This window comes from Triplophysa dalaica, chromosome 24 (assembly GCF_015846415.1).
Source record: "Triplophysa dalaica isolate WHDGS20190420 chromosome 24, ASM1584641v1, whole genome shotgun sequence".
NCBI lineage: Eukaryota > Metazoa > Chordata > Actinopteri > Cypriniformes > Nemacheilidae > Triplophysa > Triplophysa dalaica.
In genome coordinates, this window is record NC_079565.1 from 925,479 (window position 1) to 944,638 (window position 19,160).

The following is a 19,160-nucleotide window of genomic DNA, read 5'->3' on the forward strand; positions in this document are numbered from 1 at the left end:
GAGATGATTTCCAGCAACAATAAAAGTCTGGAGGGAATGTTTATGCATGTTAAAAAAGGCATGGAGACAAAGACACACCGTCTTCACAGACGGAGAGAGAGAGATAAAACGAGTGAATTGATTAAATCACATTATCTGTCTTCCATTCTCTTCTGGCCGATGGCAAAGCGTCTGATCTCAGATCTAATGAGCTCAGGTGAGCCGAGACACATGCGAGACTACGGCAGAAATCACAACAACCTTCTAAAACCTAGAAATGCTTTGTAAAAGAATCATGACTTTACTATTGCTTGCTATTAGCGGTACAGAAGTTCGCATTTCACAACGTTAATGTTCAATAAAAGCACCTTTTTTGAGTTGATAAGAAACTATTTCTATCTTTGTTGTACCAGCTGTTCAATGATTAATCACGATTAATCGCATCCAGAATAAAACTTTGTGTTTACATCATATACTGTATGTGTGTGTACTGTGCACAAATATTAGGAAATATTTGCATTTATATATTTAAATATAAATTATAATGAAATTAAAAATGTAAATAAAAATGTATAGGCAATATTTATTATAATTGATTAATATAATAATTATTGTTATTTTTTATTATATGTATTATGATAATTTGTATATTTTTCATGATTGTATACATGTTCGTGCGTTTATAAAGACAAAATTTATATGCACAGTACTATGTAATGTACATATTATGTAAACGCACATTTTTATTCTGGATGCGATTAATCGCGATTAATCGTTGAACAGCCATAAAAAACAACAAAAGTGCTTTATTTTTTATCCCAGAATAGTAGTTGGCGATGTGTGTTTTTAAGTAAAAATTGCGCCGTGTAGACTTCCAACAAGACTTCTGCAAAACGGTTTCAGGACAGAAGTATAAACACTTATTGCGTAACTCACGGATTGCACCATGCACTCCAGTTAAAAGTTACACAACTGCAGTCACTGTGTTTATTCCAGCTGTATATTCCTCATTGGAACAACTGCACTGTCAAAGCGAACTCACAAAACCAAACTCTGAATTGCTAAACTCACAATGTCCAAACGTTGCGACTTGTTGCCTCATAACATTTTTAAATAGGCCGTTATTTGTCAATACTAAAATTCACTGGAGATTTTCGGTGAATTGTCATAGGACTAATCTGATTATGTGTCCTATTATTCTTCCGCATCTCTTTCAATAAAGAACCACGGCCCCCTTTTGTTTCCAAAGAGGCTCTCAATAGTCAGAGGCCCCTTGAGGGTCCATTCAGCCCTTGGAGAGGAGACACAAACAAACACACTTCTGCAGCTGTTGCGTTAGAGACGTTGGTGGATGTTTTTTACATAGAAAACGTACTTCACAAACACATGTTTCAGCATTTAAACAGTCTACAACCCTCCAAAAGGCATTCAGATGCAATGCAACTACAATACTTGACTGTCAATTTAGGTAGAAGCATTATTACTGTATAGCAAGGAGTTGAGATCTCAGAGGACACCTGCGGCCAACAGTCAATACCAAAATCAATATTGTGGCTACAATAACCAGCATTCTGTCCCACTTTGTTTTATGATTGACAGCCATATGGCACGGAGAAGTTGAGTTGGTTTTACCTTGGAAAAGGAAAGCTCTGGTGTCATCGTGAAAGCCCTGCACCTGCGTTACTCCAGCAAAACCATCTGCTGGGCTGAACTCCTGGAACACGCTGATCCGAACAGCTGGATCCACTCCATACGCAGCAACTTCAACACAATCACGATATAAAGATCATTACAACAGAAATCATGTCTGCAGTTTTCAGGTGAGATATTCAACCTTTCTACATAATGTGTCAATGTATGTCCATGACCTTGATTTATTAAAAGGGTTGCACTGACAAGGAACAAGAAGACTAGAATAATGTATATCAACCATAGACATTTTAATAACTCTCTCTGACTATTTAAGTTTGAATCATTTCCAGGGTTCCCAAGAAAACCTCGTTGGCTTGATTTAACATGTTAATGTGATTATTGTAAAAGATATAACAAGCACAACGAATGGCGTCCAAACATGCGAACATATTCCTCGCGTAAAAGAAACATGCAACACTTCGCAGCGCATCTTCTGTACTGTCAGTGAACGCGCATCAATACAACAGCGATCACAGACGCGTAGAGCTGCAGGGCTTTAAAGAAAGCACTTAAACACACATCTCTATTAAAAATCAACGTCTCGACACAGAAAAACTGATGGCCGTATGTCAGCCTACCTGCCGCCACGCAAAATAACGCAAGAAACAACTGCAATAATCCCATGGTGATGAGTACAATTAGTCCATGTTGTAACAGTCCCCGAAAAGGCGCACAGAAACGGTCACATGTAAAACGGGGCTTTTCTTCATTTAAACATTCCCAAAGGATGAGAGCATGAGAACGGCATCATTAGATTCTGTGAACGCCAGAGAATAATCCGAAGAAAGATACGGTACAGGTGGTTAGTGCGCACCGCCGCGCATCGACTGCAGATCCGATCCAACAGCCAGCTTCTGCTCAGCGCAAGAAAACCAGCTTCCCCTTGACTTACACACATATGAGGAGAGAGAGAGAGAGAGAGAGAGAGAGAGAGAGAGAGGATGGAGAGATGGAGCGCGTAATCCCCCTGGTGGCGAACTGGCTTTCCATACATTCGACGCGCTACGCGAATTTGGACGCGACGCGAGAGAGCATGAGACGCGTCAAACGGGATGACATCGAGATTTTGGACGCCTCACTAACGCGTTTAGGGGTTTATGTTCGCTGTATGTAAAAGTAAACATCATCAGTGAAGCAGTATACTTTATTTATTTTTTGTAACAGTAGTAAGATATTAATTAATAACTGTTTAATTTTTTTGTTAGATTTATATAAAATGTGTATTATTTCTATATTTTTATATACTTTAATGTTTTTTAGCCAATACGTCAACAAGGTGCTTCAACTTCAAACATATGGCTTTAGATTTCTTCTCATAAAGGAATGACCTAGAAATGTCGCTTTATCACAAAACCTATTTAACTGCTTATTTATCATTTATATTTTTGCTCTCTCTGTGCGGTGAATGGATGTTCTCAACGCTGGCATTCTCTTCCTGGCCTGAATATAAAGCAGAACAGAGATTCAATGTTGTTTTAACAAAGGCATGTACCGGATTAGTTTTAACCGGTGGTTTGAGTAATGCATGGCATTGGTGTAGTTCTCTTGAGCCGGTGTGCAGCGGTCCAGCTCGGTCGAAACGTTTTGGAGACTGTGAATTGATTTTTCTCCAGAGTGCTCTATTCTGAATTGAACGGGGCAGAGACACTTCAGCCATTGAAATCAGTGAGGCACACTGTGAGCGCCGTACCAGAATCTTCACTTCACGACAGACTGTTACACTGCCAATGACCTTTTAGTGAACAAACATTTATTCAACAGAAATACAACACAATCAATTCACTATCTCTGTGACGTGTGAAGGAGCTGCGGTGCGTTGGGTTCTGCTATTTAAAAAAGAATTAGATGTCTCTCTTACATTTAATAAAACGAAAACCCTCTCCAAGTGCTGTCCAAAGCCCACCCAGTTCATCAAATGGTGTTTGGCTGTTAACAGAAGAGCTTTACTCAGACCTGGTGGCCGGTTCGGTATTGCTGAATGACCGGTTAAGTCTTATCTAAGACCCAGCCGCCATTGCAGTCTGTGAAACATCTCACGTTGTCAAATAATCCCACCGGATCCCTTAATAACTGAAGGAAGACTCAAAGACGACCAAACAGGTCTTCAATAAAAACTGTCAGCGGAGATCCGTGCCGGGTCTGATCTCCATACCGAATCTATTGCCCACATGTAATATATGAGAGAAGTGAGAATGTAACATCACCTCAGATGTGAGACAGCTGGTGGGTTGGAGATGTGCAGACAGAATAATTTATTGCAAGTTTTCTAATATCTCTGGTCCACCCATATGCAATTGTCTGGAGAGAAACGTTTCGGATTGACGGCAATTCAAAGGTTATCGGACACGAGCGTCTGCCGTTGTGTATTTTATTAAACGTAGGATCAAATCTCTATGCACTGATAATAAAACACGTCAATCCTGTATGTTTTATTTCTCACGTGCAATGCCAAACGGAAACGTTCAGAATATATTCAGACTTAATTTAAGAACAACCGAGGTCAGAGGTCATTCAATGTCACCATCTATAAAGCATCACGTGTGTGTGTGCGTGTAATGTTGTGGCTGACGGTACTAAAGCTCATGAAATCCATCTTTTCCAAAAGAAACGTTTCCAAACATGGTGCCAGGAAAATAAAATCATTCCAACACAATCTAGGCCTGGAACGGATCCTCTTACAGACAGCAGCGGCCACTGGAGACTCTATAAAAATAAAGAGAGACATCGGAGAGGAGAATGCCGTAAACACGCTCCGAAAATGTCCCAGTTTTTCCTTTTCCCATTTGTGTTATTAAAAACAACAGCAAAATAACAGATGCTTCTTATAAACTGCAATAGCCTGTGCTTCAGCAATAAATAAAGGGTCGCTCGCGGCAGCACCTGTGTTTTGATCTCGCCTCACCTGAGCAGAGGGTTTGTTTCTCACCGCGAGTGACTGATGGACGTCTGCTGGCGTCTGCAGTATTGAACTGTGGGTTACAGAAACAGTTTTTTTCTGTTGTGTAACCTTGCAAAATCACTTTCAGAACTGTGGTTTGTGCCAAAACAGCATTGTAATCATAATACAATCATATGGGACCCTGTGAGAATATCTCTGTCATTCTGTAATGATGACAATATAAAGCACATTTGATAGTTGCAGACATGATGAACAGTGAAAGGCGTCATATTATTATTATTGTGCAACACTGACCTCTGGTGGAATAAAACTCAAACATACGGCAGTGTTGCGCTAAAGCGTTTTTAAAATTATTTAATATGATTGAACATAAATCAGGGAGACTATTTGTAATATTTAATTATTTTTTAGAACATAAACCGACAGAAAAAGGTCGTGTAATCTTATGAGTAACACTGTTAATTTAAACCACGTGATCTAACTGTCAGATGAGATGACAGACGCTGCCTTCCAATCATCTATCAGTCCTAATAGTATTCGAAAGTAGAATAAGTATGTTTAAAATCGTAGTATGTTGAAAATAGTATTCCAAAGATTCCCGGATGGTCTACTACTTCCGGTAAAAAATCGAAGCGCAGAACGAATTTGTCCCAATTCGCCTACTTACTACGCTCTTAAAGTATGTACTGTTTTTGCTTTGGGAAAGTATATACTTTTTAGTGCTTAGTGCACGCACTGGAACATACTAACTCGAAACGGAAGTGGCTGTTGTTGCCTTGGCGATACTGTTGTCCTTAACTGTCACGAACATTAAAATACAGCTCTTCCTTGCATTTAAGTATTTACTCATTTATTATTTTGAATGTAATGTATACTGTATACTTACATTTGTTAATTTAGCAAATTAATCTTTTATTTACGTGGTATTAATTCACTGCAGCGTCACTAAACTCCTCCCTCTCGCGGTGAGTTGTGGGTAACATGAGCCGTTAAGTGTCCATGGATTAACACTTCGAATTTTCACCGGAAACAGTAGACCATCCGGGTACTTTGTGAATACTCATTTCAGCATACTATGATTTGGGACATAAAGTTTATTTATTTGTGCTCTGTTTTCCTTAGAAATGTTATTGTAAAATTGAAATGCCTTTTGTAATTGTTTCTAAAGCATAATAAAAATATATATATACTCGAATACTATTTAGGACGGATAGTACGCGAATTGGGACGTTCCACTGCATTAATACATTATATAACTGATGCGTCACTAAATTAACAAACACAAGTATACACTTAACATATCATACGAAATAATGAATGAATAAATGCCTTAATGGATAGAAGAGCTGGATTTTTTTGTTTGAGAGTTATTGGACACAATGTTGTCTAGCACCACATCCGCTTCCTGTTAGTATGTCCCAATGCTTGCAATCTCTTTTGCCATGCACTAAAAAGTATATACTATTCCAACACAAAAACACTACCTAAGGCTAGTATAAATAGGCGAATTAAAACTCAGGGAGACTGTAAAGGAAGGATGAGACACAATAGATCGTTTCCAAACTCGCCCCCATTTACACAAAAAAATAAACAAGTATGACAACATTACATTTCTTTAACTAATCAATGTAATTTAAGCAATTGCATAACATTATGTCATGTAAACCAGTATTTTTATGAATCATTATGCACTATTGACTGTTCGCCAATTTAGTACACTTGAAGTAGTGCACTAATGCATGTTTACATTCGCACACTGAGCGCCATCACTGCCGAGACGCGGGGATTCATTCGGCGCAGTGCATCATGGGAATTAACGAGTGCGATCAATAGTACCCACTATGGGTTTTGCCAAAGACTTTAAATTATTTTACCTTCAACTGTTGCAATATATAAATGTGTGTCTTAATATTTCACACCGCTGATACTGTTTTACTTTCATCGCTCCATCACACAACGCAGCGAGTTCTTTAATTTTAACGGGGCAGGTGCGTCATAGGACTCAAGTGAGAGACGCGGTGATTCGACGGTGCTCTGCTGCAACTGCGTCTTACTAGAAACCTGTTGACCAATGAGAACTTTAGGGAGGCGGGACAAGCTGTGTATTTGGAATCCGATTCGCCACTTTTCCCCACCAACTTCAAATTGGAATCCTCTGGGCACGCCCTCAAAGCAGAGCTTAAGCATTTTCATACATAGTTCATGCATGTTAGGAATTAATCACGTTTTACTTTTTAAAGGCATTTAAATATGAAAAGAGCTATAGTATTGTGTTTTAGGGACTGGGCTTAATGGTTCTGATTTGAATTTTTTTTAACAAATCTTTAGTATTTAAAGTGTATAGAAATATCCATTTGCATTTGAGTTAACAACAACATTAATAAACTTACTTTTCTAATAAATCGCATACAATGTATATAAATCTTTTTAAAATATTTAGATTTATGTTTCAGCCACAAAAATATGATATATTTTATTTTTAATTCAAAACAATTATTGATATTATTGGTCACACCATTGGTCATTATACGTCATTGACCCATATATAAAGGTTATTTGCAAAATATAAATTCACATTTATTTTAAGAGACCTCCAATTGTGTTTCATTGTAAATTTGTTTTACTGTAAAAATATACAAGTCACTTTAATGCATTAATACTATTTTTGCACTAGAAGTAGTTGAAACAGAAATATAAACAGCTTATGTTAAGGACTTTTACATTGAATTCTTGTAAAACGGGATCTCTCAGTCTGTTTGGCCACTGTATGTGAAATCATAATAAATGTGGCACTTTCAGCAGATGTTTTTCCATTAAGGATCCACAAAAAAGCATCTTTTCTACAATAATCGGAAAAGGCGAATGATCAGCTACACACAATAATACAGCATTATTACTATTTAAAACACTGTTTCAACGACCCCCTTCAGCACCCAAAAAATAGAAATCTCACACCAAGAAGGACAAACAGTGTTCGTCTTGACGTTTTTGTGAATTAAAGAGTCTGTTCAGTTGAATCTGATGTCTCTCTGCTGTGGCTATGGTCAGGTACACATGTGATCCCGCAGATGTCAGGTGTGTGTGTGTTTCCTCTGGTGGGTTGTGTGTTGTTGTGTGTCCGCCGGTTGTGATTTACTCCACACCATCAGTTGATCTGTTGGCAGTCGTGTGTACGTGCTCTCTTTTTCTCTAGAGTTTCTCCACTTCATCCTGCGGTTCTGGAACCAGATCTTCACCTGTGAAGCCAACACATCAAGTTCATCAGACCTGTGTGCATCTTACAAATGACTTTCTCAACGACACTTCGTTTTTCTCACCTGTGTCTCTTTCAGACAGAGGTCTGTTGCCAGTCGGTTGCGGTCTGTCTTGCTGATGTATTTCTGTCTACGGAATGTTTTCTCCAGTTCTCGTCTTTGTTCTTCGGAGAACACGGCTCTGCGTAGAATTCCCGCCCGAGGCCTGGAGCTCAACGCTGGGCTCCACAGCGCACCGCCGACTCCTTCTGCAGAAAAAGATGGAAAGCATCTCTGAGACGAGTATGTGACACAAAGCACATCTTTCAGGTCAACAAAGTCAACTTTATAAAGTGCAACATAGTTACTTCACCCAAAAATAAAACGTAATTTAACATCTTCTATGAAGATTAAGATTTCTCAAAGTATTTTCTTCTGTGATAAATCATATAAAGGATTCCAACAACATGAGGGTGAACAAATGATGACAGTTTTTATTTTTTGGTGAACAATCCTAAAAATTCATTCACAATAAATGAAGCCACGACCCAAATGACAGGAAACATTTTTAGAGGGTGATACAATTTTTCTCGCTGTAACTTTAAAAGAGCATTTGATCTTATATTTGATGTCATCCAACGTTCTTAAAATGTTATACAAACGTTACTCTTACATTCTTTGTGGAGCTTTTTAAACATTGAGAAATAATGTTTGCATAACTCTATAGGAATGTTGACAAGACATTATTTTTGTTATCTGGGGACGAACGGAAAACACTATAAAGAGATTTGAGCTTCCTCTTCAGATATCTGTTTATGTTTCATCCTCCTTCCTGATACTGTGAACGTACAAAATCGACCTCATTCAGCGATGCCTTTTTAATCTGTTCGACAAATCGCCCAACGGGCCACCTTCAGCGGCGTGAGTAAGACGGTTAGTCACGCTCTCTGGTCACCATTCAGTCTAAATAGTTTCCACTTAAACGCCCTATTAAGGGTTGAATCACCCTCAACCCCACCCACGCACCCTCCAACCCGCGACAAATGATCCATGTGACATTGGGCCACATTATTCCCTCTTCTCAGCATATCTGATTATGTCCCTTCAAAAGACTCTTTCTCTTAACAGGCAGATGAGCTGAAAAAAAGTCTATAAAAGTCATTTCCATTGAGGGCGTCATGTCTACGGTCTCTTGAGAGGGGCAGAATGGATGGAGAGAGGGAGAGGGGGGCTTTTAGTGCCCGGCTTTTCATTAGGGAGAACAAAAGACCCGAAGAGGAGATTCCGCCCTCCGCTGTGCAGGAATGCGGGTGTATTGTGTTTGCGACGGGCCGCCTCGCCGATCCCAGACCGGCCCGCGGGTTCAGTAGTGTGTTCAAACGGGACTTTGGCCGATCCTGGATCGGCGTGGGTGCTTGGTTTTGGCGTGGGGTCGCATGTGTGCGGTCGTGCTACAAAAGGCGATTGGTCACGGGCAGGAAAGTCCGGGCGTGCGTGAAGGACGCTGTGGGAAAGTGTCAGCGCTAAACAGTTTACTGTGAGTTTCTGCACACCCGACAGTTTGTACACCCGAATCTGAAAGGATGTAAATTTACCAAATATAGAAACCACAAAAGACTATAAAACAGGACACGTATGCACGAAAAATGCAGCTGGGTGAAATTATTGCTTTTCTTGTTTAGCTGGGGTGTCCAGGCGGGTTGACAGGGCGTTGCTACACAGTTGCTAGGGTGTTGTTTATGTTCCTTAACACATACGTATGCAGTTGATTTGTGCTGTGTGTTTTGTGGTCGCTGCGTGATTGTGTTGCAAAAATATGTTAGTCAAAGCAAATCCCACTAGTAAGGAATTAAGAAAAAAATGAATTTTAAGCTGAAGGTTCGAAACAAACATGCAGCTTCTGATCTTATGTGTGTTGATGAATACCAGTGAGATTTAAAGAGAATTAGTTATGGGCGTTAAACACAAATAATCTGGTTGTAGACGTGTGGGTTTTCTGATCTTACTGGTGAACATCGCAGGTGCAGAACCGCTGTAGCAGGACACAGGAACGCCCGTCATAACTAGAGAAAGAGACAGATATTTATAAACTGTAAAAACTTGCGTTATTTGAGTAAAACTTTGAATTCTATTATAAAGTTTACATTTATACATTTTATTGAGAAGACATGCTAAAGAACATTTTGTACGTGACCCACAAAGTATGGACTACAATATTTGTACCGTGTTCCGTACAAATACATCAAACGTGTTTAATAGATAAACTTATTTACGAATGAATCTGGTAGTTTGCTTTAATATGAATGCTTCCCAGAATGCACCATTTTAACTTCATTTGTTGACTCCATAACTCTCATCCATTGTGTTTGTATTTAATGTTCGTATTTTTTTTAATCTGTGAAATTTGTAGCGTCGTTTGATCAATTCTTATTATTTGATGTACGTCCAACATAAATAAATACGTCCAAAAAATATTCTGGCTGTACAAGAATAATAATATTAGACGGTTAAACCATTTAACAATGTATACACACAATTTCACAGAATAATTACTATATTCATATCTCATGATATTTACATGGTTTAAAAAGGTATTTCAAAGATTATATTCGCATTAAAGCACTAGAAAAAATCAGACCTAAACTCAGTATGGTCTTGTGTCTTCTTGCATTTAGATTTCTCAGTTAACTTATTTGTGGCATCAGTGTGTCAACATGCGTTCATTAAATTAACAAAGCCAATCAAATTTGCTGAGCCAATCTGGAAATGTCACTAAAAATGTTGTTCTTGGAGAGGTCTACATTTTTTACAGTGTAACTATAGTACTACCGGTAAACTGCCATCATAAAACACGCTGTTTCTGTGGATTAAAAATGCATAACAGCATCATTTCTGTGAAATAATGAGTTAATTTATCTCATTCACATTTTCAAAACATTTTGGTTAACAAAAGATTTTCAATCTGAAATTGAAATTTTATTATGTGACATCTACTGTTTTCGTAAAATAACATTTTTTATTTAAATATTTGTTGTAATAAAATCATTTTTATATGTTTTTATTTAGATATTTGAATGCGCATCAGTCTAGATGTGCCTTAATGAACAAAATGTTTTTAACTACAGAGCTCTTTGTTTAATTTAAATTAAACGATTCAGATTTTTGACAGTATAAACTGATATATTTTAAGAATGTATATTGACCCAATGTTGGCTCGCTGTTATACTTCAGATATCAGGTGATCTTACCTGACTGTGTCTGAACAGTTTTCCCATCAGTGACCCGAGGACACATGTGGTTCTCCGTGGCCCCGTTCCGATGGACGCCCTTCCCTTTCAGTACCAAACCCAGACATCCGTAAACCACAGCGGCCGAGCATCTCTTCCGATGGACACCTGACCCGACCCATCCAACAGGTGAAGAATTCCCCGGGCGCAGCAGGTTCTCGATCAAAAAACACTTCCCAGAATTGCCAAATCCTGGATGCCTTGGAGGAAATTCAGCCATTTTCTTTGGACACCCCGTCAGTTTTGAGAGATCATTCTGGGACACGCACTCTCTGGAAGACTTTCTCCAACTAGCGTGGGTGTATTTCAGTCAGATGAAGAGAGGAAAGTTCATTAAAATACACAAAGAAAACAAAACCCTCTTTCCGAGAGCGCTGATGGGCGTCTCTGGCCGCGTTCCGATTGGTGGAGCCCTGGAGGTCTGATTGTGAAGGCTGATAAGAGCGAGCTCTTTCTGTCCGACAGAAGGTGGACCCGCTTCATTCATTACGTCAAAGTTCCCATTAAATGATAGACACTGGAGACAATAGACTCCCGGCCAAAGTTTAACTTGCACACCAAACAGAAGCGAAGGGCAGTAAATAGTAATATCTTCATTCAGTGCCATCTATTGAGGGGCCTTTGAGAGACCACTTATAAGAGTATCTGCCTCTCAGTCTATCAATGTGGACTATATTTCTTGGCTTTATTGTTGTGCGTCACAATGAGAATGGGTTTGTCAAAAAGTGCTTTTGTGCTATAATATAATATATAATGTTTAAACAAATCCGATTTTGTGCGCTGTGACATTATTTTCAACAGTAATAGTTTGAGTTTTATAACTTTGTGCACTTCATTTATTTTTTAAATTGTAAAGTATTTATACAATAACTTATGTTAAAATTCCATATTTTTTCTATAGATGAAATTTGACTTCAGCATGTTTACTTGCAGATAGTCTTGGTGGATATTGATGCTTTCAACGCATCAGTTCAACTTCTGTGAATGAATGAGAGTTTCAAGCTTGATCTGCAAACGTGTCAGCGATTAGCCGGAAAGAGTTTCCCCTCATGCTTGTCAAAAGTGACACTTTGTTTTGCGAGAATTAACAGAGAAGCAGGTCAGAGAGATGCTGTCGTGAGGTTATGACTCCTGTCAAACTCTTTAACATCAGCCGGACGACCGGAAGCACTCGAGGTGCACAATTAACTGCGTTAAGTTTGGATGAGACCAGTTGGAGCTCATTTTGACTTTTCGAATCTGAGCTTCTTCTGACACTCTAATGGAGACATTTGTCAGATTTATGACTTTTTTTTATGAGAAATATCTGAGACACAGATGAGACTTAAAGGGGCAGTTCACCCAAAAATTTTAATTCTGTTAACATTGCCCTCAGATTGTTGCAAACCTGTATGCGTTTCTTTGTTCCGCTAAACACAAAAGAAGATAATTGGAAGAATGTCAGTGAGCAAACGGATCTCATGCACCATTTACTGCCTTAGTAGGGAAACAAAAACTATGGGAGTCAATGGGGGATGAGATCCGTTGTCTTCCAAATATCTTCAGCAGAACACAGAAATGTACACAGGTTTGGAACAATCTGAGGGCGAGTAAACAATGACATTTTTATTTTTGGGTAAACTTTCCCTTTAAGCAAAAGTTCCATTAGCCGTCTATTGACGTCTAGGGTAAAACATTGAGAGATTAAATGCAGTTCTTACTCAAATGGACATGATGTCTAGCAGATGAGAGAAGTGTGCTCGGGCCGGGGTCGGTGGAAGTAAACAGGCATGTCCCAGCTCATGGGGGAAACGGGCTCAGTCTTTTGGGAGACAACATCACCTCATGCTGGGCATGCTAATCGCTGCAGACAGGCGCTTTCTTTGTCCTCCGACACAGAGCCAAAGGGCACATGTAATCAAATTTGCAGTTTTATAGCTCTCGCTGGTAGCAGGACGAGCGTCCAGCGATGAATATGTAATGTGCGTTAACTGTTGGCATGTAGAAAGATTTTCTTCAGGGTTATAGATCATGAAATGAACTCGTGACTAATCTGGACGTGAGATTTAGATGAAGAAATGAGTTTTGCTCTACACGATTAGCAGTGTGACAAACAGACCACACAAGTGTTTTGATGTTGGGTGTGTGGAAGAAAATCTGTTTTAAATTATCCTCATTTAAAGGCCAAAACTAAGTTTAAATGCATGTGAACGTTCATTTTAACTATGTTTAAACCGATTTAAGTTTTGATTGAAAGATTTTTAAGTCTTTTTTTATTACATCTATTTTGTTTAAACAATTGGAAACAATCAATTTTTATTTATTTATTGTTTTTTTGTTTTGTTTTTGGAGGTCACATTTATAGTCAAAATATTTAATATGGTCTCTCAGCGCATCATGGAACATACACTACAAATTAAAACTATATTGCTAAATCTTTAATATCCATTTAATAATTCACATTTATATTCATCTACACATAATTGTTTTTGTTTATTTTCAATTTTGTCAGATGATACAGTTCTCTTAATCCTCATTTTTTGCAAACCTTAGTAGTTTTATGCATTTTTATTTTTTTTATTCAATTTTTTTAAGCTATATCATTTTATTGCACATTACTGTGACGGGAGCGTTGTACCACCATATCAAACTGTGTATGGTCATGAGAAATAAAACTTGAAAGTTAATAGTTTTATATTGTACAAGTAACACAAATGTGTTTTTATCATTTGGATGTTAAAGCCTATGTGAAGCTTAATGTTTATTTACTTATGTCTTTCTTTTTGAAGAGTTTATAAATGCTCCCCTTAAACTCAAACTTTATTTATTGCCGTTAGTTGTTGGGATGCCTCTCTCAGACACAGAGAATCAGTCCATTAAGAGGTGGAGTCACTAAAACGCCAGTTCATGTGAACCCATTTGAAGCTTTCATTCCTTTTAAAGAACAAGTGAAAAAATTAGAGCTCTCTTTCAGAGTTTTTCCAGTTCTCTCGCTGCGAGACCAGCTGTGAAAGGTCTCTCTCCTCTTTTCTCTCCACGACCTCTTTAAAACAGCCCTCTCTCAATAGCTTCTCTTCTATCGGCTCTCATGCGCTGAATGATGGCCCGGGCTCTGTGAATTACACGGCACAATGCAGGGAAACCCGGGGCAGGGCCCGATCTTTTCAGCTCCGCCGCCCCTCCTGACTGCATCTGTGTGCCAGAGAGACGCACTTAAATCTCTCTGACACATCACTAAAGAGCTCAACTGCACTCGAGTACTTTCAAAAACACATACTGTAGTATTTACCATAGTAAACTCTTATATTACCTGTCGTGAATTGTAGTGGATGATGTACTTCTTAACTGTATGTTATGGTATTTACTATGCTTTTCATTGGATACTATTCTGCGGTATTAAGTTGTTAAGTGATAAACTGTAGTAAATACTGTAGTATATGTTAATATTTACCATGGTAAGGATGAAAATGCTGTAGGGATTTTACTACAGTTTACTTTAGATTAGAAACATATTTATTATTTACAGCACACACACATTGAAAACAGACATATATATGTTTACATCTGAATATCTTTCTTTACAAATTACATCTCGGATAGAAAATATTAATCTTTTATCAATTATTTAACTCTCTATGTACAACATTTGGAGTGCATCTCAAGTCAGTGAGATCAAAGAGCCGTGTTTGTGTGAGCAGTTACACGCCCCGCCAGACAGGGGCAGTAGAGAGTTGCTCCATTCAGTTTTAACCTGAAACCTCTTCTGTTTAAAATCCTCTATGTATCTACATCATTTCAGGTATGTTAAAGTCTCTCTTTCACTCTTGTTTCAGCACTTGTGGTGTTTCCATTTGCGTGTTGCGGCGGTGATGTGGAGGTCTTTTTTGAGCCACGGGAAGAGGTTGGACACCTGGATGGATCCGTTGGGCCTCATGGTTCCGGTGATGAGGTAGAGCTGAGCGCGTCCGGGCCGGACCAGCGTGTGAGCGCATCTGAGGTTGATGAGGAGCCAGCGCTGCAAGAGACTGGAGGTGTCGTAGGGTAGCAGAGGACCTCGCTGGATAAACTCCACGTGTCCCTCCACCATCAGCTCTGGGTCTGAGGAGGGCAGACGACGGCGGGAGATCTTGGCTTTCACAGCTGCAGGGAGAAGAAGGGGAGAAGGTGAGTTAATGTGTCCCAGTTTACTTAAAAATAGGTTTTTTTCATCAGGCCGTGTGTCTTTAAGAAAGGAAAGAAGATATATATCTATGAAACTTATATTATAAACTTACAAATTATGCAATAATATAAAAAAATCACACACACATATATATATATATATATATATATATATATATGCAAACAAATATATTTTTAATTATATCCAGTATATTTTATTCTTTGTATTAAATTTTCTGCACAAATTCTTTAAAATAGGAAGCTTCATGATGCCATATAGGAACCATTTTGGTCTCTCAATAAAATAAACTTTAACATCTGCAGAATCGTTTTGTTTTCGAAAAGCTTCCTTATAATGGAAAAATTATCATATGGACTAAAAAGTCTGAAAGGTTCTTTAAACAACCAAAAATAGTTTTTCTCCCTTTTTATAACTTTTATTTTTTAGGAGTAAATGTGCAAAAACAGCATTACAAAAGACATTTTACAGTCGAATTTAACAAAAAAGTATTATTAAAAATATATTTCAAATGTCACCCAGTGAGCAATATTTGTAATAATAATATTTCCTTTTACAAACACCTTTTCATTTCATGAATTAAAATCTTTTCACAATGTTTTTTTATGAAAACAGATTTAATATTTAAAACAGATTTGTTCTTTACCAAAGTCATTCAGACAGAGAGCGTCCATCACAGTTTTCAGAGATGGCACTTCTTCCACGGGTGGACAGCTTTGGCAGGCGGGCTGAGGAAATTCTGTGAGGAATTCACAAATGAATGCATTAGATCTATCTATACACCGAACCAGAATTTAAATTGACTACATTTCTATTGCGTTTATCATAGAAAACAGTGCTTGCGTTAAAGAGCGAGTCTCACCTTTCGAGAAAGCGCTGATGTGTTTGGGCAGAGGAGTCAGACACGTGTCGTCCTGCTCTGGAAAGCGCTCACAGTTTAGAGCTTCAGGCCAAGCGTGTCCGTGACATGCCAGCACTGGTGTGCAGCTGTCCCGTACGGCCCGGCACACGCTACGACAGGGCTGAATGAACCTACAGTAAACAAGCACAGAGTTTAGAGGAGAAAACACACAACCTGTGAGCTCAAGTGTGTCTCAAAACCTCTCTGAACATACCTGTCCAAACACACGGGAGCGATGAGAGAGCAAACGAAAGCCCTGGCCTGAGGATGGCAGCCGGTATGAAGCAGTGTTTTCCACTCTTCAGATCGAGGAAGCGCTTCTTCAACACTGCTGTGACCCAGGAGGTTAGGCAGTCTCATTTCAGAATACGGCACGTCCTGACATACGCTCATCTGATGGGGAACCGGGACGCAGCGAGTGGTCTGGCCCAGGTCGAAGGCTCCGCTGCCGGCCACGAGAGAGAAGACCATCAGCACGCTGGAAAGATCCATGATTCCCGAGGGAGAGGTCCAGTGAGGCCAGATAGAGAGGGAATGATGCAGAGGTCTGATGGGTCTGGGTTTATAAAGAGGCGGGCAGATGTTATCAACGACACATCAGAGCCGCAGACAAGGTGACAAGCAGGAGATAATGGCCCCTAGACTTGTGGGGGGGTGAGGGGGGACATTATATAAACAATCAAACAAGCCAAGCATTACACGGCCCCATCTAGCTCACACTTGTTATGAGTCACATGGGCTGAACCACCAGCTATACCATTGTAAATAAAGAACATCACTTGAAATAAAAATATGTATTTAATGTTGATCGAGATTGAATTTGAAACACATCTAAATGTCGTTTTATGTAAGTGACCTAAGGTGTGAAAACATACTAATCAAATAACTGATTGTTCTATGTAAGCGGAAGGTTTCAGAAAATTTTAAAATACAATTAAAATGAAGAGAATGTAGATAGATTTATTTAGAAAAAATGTAATAAATAATTTGCTACAAAAAACCCCCTACAAATATTTTGTGCTAATCCCCAGTAACAAAAAATCTTTATTTTAATTTTATTTTTTCATCCCTTTTATAATTTTTCATTGTTGTATAGAAGCAATATTACAGATATCTCATCGTATTTTAAAACATTTTAAGCATATCATTCTAACAGCAAACTGTGGGGAGAGAGGCATATCATATCCTATAATGGTTGTATATGTTAAATACAACATGAAATTTACAGAAAATATAAAATATACCAAATATTAGGTAATTTAATTTTTTATAATAAACATAAATACATTGTATTTAAAAAAAACACCTTTCATGATGAACTAAAAGAATAACTTGAAATAAAAAATATAAATTTAATGTTGATCGACATGGAATTTGTAACACATTAAAAGACAATAACATTCTCATCAAATACATGATTCTATGTGATCAGATGGTTTCAGAAAGTACTAATAAAAACAAAATACTAAGAAAATGTAGATACATTTATTAAGAAAAAAATGTTGCATGAAATCTGCAATCTGCCCAAAAAAACCCTACAAATATTTTGTGTTAATCCCCAGTAACATAATATCATTATTTTAATTGTATTGCTGCATCACTTTTTATAATTTTTCATTGTTGTATAGAAGCAATAGTCCAGATAACACCTTTCATCAGATGTACAAAAGCGGTACTATCTGTATAAATTATAGTCTGTATGATTTTATTAAGAGTATGAGTCAAAATGTATGTAAGATGTACATCAGCAACAGAAACTGTTCTGATTTTAATCAGAATATATTTTTAATAAACACTCATTTCTCATGTAAAGCACTAATTTCTCTTCTGTGAACAAGAACACAATTTGTATAAACATCTATTCATAAATAAAATATTTTTAAAACATCTTGTAGTTTCAAGAAATTTTCTGTTAGAAAAATGTAAAAAATCACAGATGAACATTGAGCGGCTGACATCTGATGACAGCACTTCACATTCTATGTTGCTTCATAAACATCTGCATACGTGTTCAAACACACATTTGTTTATCGTGAGAATATTTAACCGTCATGAAACGAATGAAGCAAATGTTGATTTTTGCTCTGAAATGTGTTGGCGTTTGAGCTGAACTTCTGTCTGGTCTACATGGAGACCAGCATCCAGACAGGCGTCTCCAGCTCGCTGACAGCTCCTCGCTGTCTCCAACATGTCAATTTGAGCTTCCTCTGCCAGCGAGACCTCTGTCTGCCATTAACCGCTCGAGTGTCTGCAGTCTACCTGTCCTGAGCTCACCTTTGATCTGCATTCACATTCAAATGCGCTGGACTCGTGCTGGCCACGTATTGTGCTCTTAATGTCTGAGACGCTCTTAAAACAGTGTACTTCACTGAATTATCTCACATTAGTGCTCGTGTCATTTGCATTTATAGCCCTTGACTTCTGCAGTCTCTCTGGGTGTATGAATGCCGATTGAGCAGCGTCTCTTGCTTTGTTTGTCGCTGACACTGGATTGATTCATATAGATTTCATTATTGGCAGATTTGTATTTGATTTGTTTAAGGCTTCATTTGCTGTTATTTCATTCACAAACCTCGAAGTCTAAATCAAAAGTTGTTTTTTACACTATTTCTACTTGTGATAAAGTCTTCAAAAGCTCTGCGTGAATATATAAACGTTTGTTTATGACTTAAACAGATTTCACAGATTTGTGATCATTTCTGTACATTTTCAGGCCTTGAAATCACATTTCTTTATATTTTCTGGATTTAGAAGGCCATGGGGAGACACATCAATACTGTGATGAATATGAATATTGTTTATTTATTTATTTTTATAATCATATATATATATATATATACTGTATATTCTGTTTATTTTTACAATAACCTCGAGCTTTGGAGCTTCATTAATAAATAAATGATTTTTTATTATTACTTTTATTTCACAGTTATGTTCTGTTTTGTTTTTTAACACATGTATTTTGGTGTAAATCTGTATATTTAATGAATCTACGCTTTGGCAATGAAAA

At 38.0% G+C, this 19,160-nt stretch overlaps 3 protein-coding genes and 1 long non-coding RNA gene across 4 annotated transcripts in view; all 4 read right to left on the reverse strand.

Annotated features, from left to right (window-relative positions):
• The window catches only part of nell2a (neural EGFL like 2a), a 59,155-nt gene extending 56,590 nt beyond the window's left edge, over positions 1-2,565 (reverse strand). Inside the window, exons 1-2 of the mRNA XM_056740419.1 lie at positions 2,250-2,565; positions 1,612-1,740 (exon numbers count right to left, since the gene is read on the reverse strand). Coding sequence (XP_056596397.1) covers positions 1,612-1,740; positions 2,250-2,295 — 175 coding nt within the window. The 5' untranslated portion in view covers positions 2,296-2,565. The remainder of the gene's footprint in view (positions 1-1,611; positions 1,741-2,249) is intronic.
• Positions 2,566-4,253: 1,688 nt separating this feature from the next.
• Positions 4,254-5,557, reverse strand: LOC130414489 (uncharacterized). Its single transcript, XR_008905615.1, has 3 exons — positions 5,457-5,557; positions 4,574-4,640; positions 4,254-4,374 (listed from the first exon to the last, which is right to left on the reverse strand). It is a non-coding gene; the product is annotated as an uncharacterized LOC130414489 (long non-coding RNA).
• A 1,738-nt stretch (positions 5,558-7,295) lies between these two features.
• LOC130414488 (homeobox protein DBX2-like) lies at positions 7,296-11,359 on the reverse strand. Its single transcript, XM_056740421.1, has 4 exons — positions 11,052-11,359; positions 9,810-9,866; positions 7,888-8,072; positions 7,296-7,806 (listed from the first exon to the last, which is right to left on the reverse strand). The coding sequence occupies exons 1-4, from the start codon at positions 11,308-11,310 to the stop codon at positions 7,642-7,644; spliced, it is 666 nt and encodes a 221-aa protein (XP_056596399.1). The 5' UTR covers positions 11,311-11,359; the 3' UTR covers positions 7,296-7,641.
• Positions 11,360-14,758: 3,399 nt separating this feature from the next.
• szl (sizzled) lies at positions 14,759-16,774 on the reverse strand. Its single transcript, XM_056740420.1, has 4 exons — positions 16,365-16,774; positions 16,112-16,281; positions 15,896-15,988; positions 14,759-15,209 (listed from the first exon to the last, which is right to left on the reverse strand). The coding sequence occupies exons 1-4, from the start codon at positions 16,640-16,642 to the stop codon at positions 14,899-14,901; spliced, it is 852 nt and encodes a 283-aa protein (XP_056596398.1). The 5' UTR covers positions 16,643-16,774; the 3' UTR covers positions 14,759-14,898.
• Positions 16,775-19,160: the final 2,386 nt, after the last annotated feature.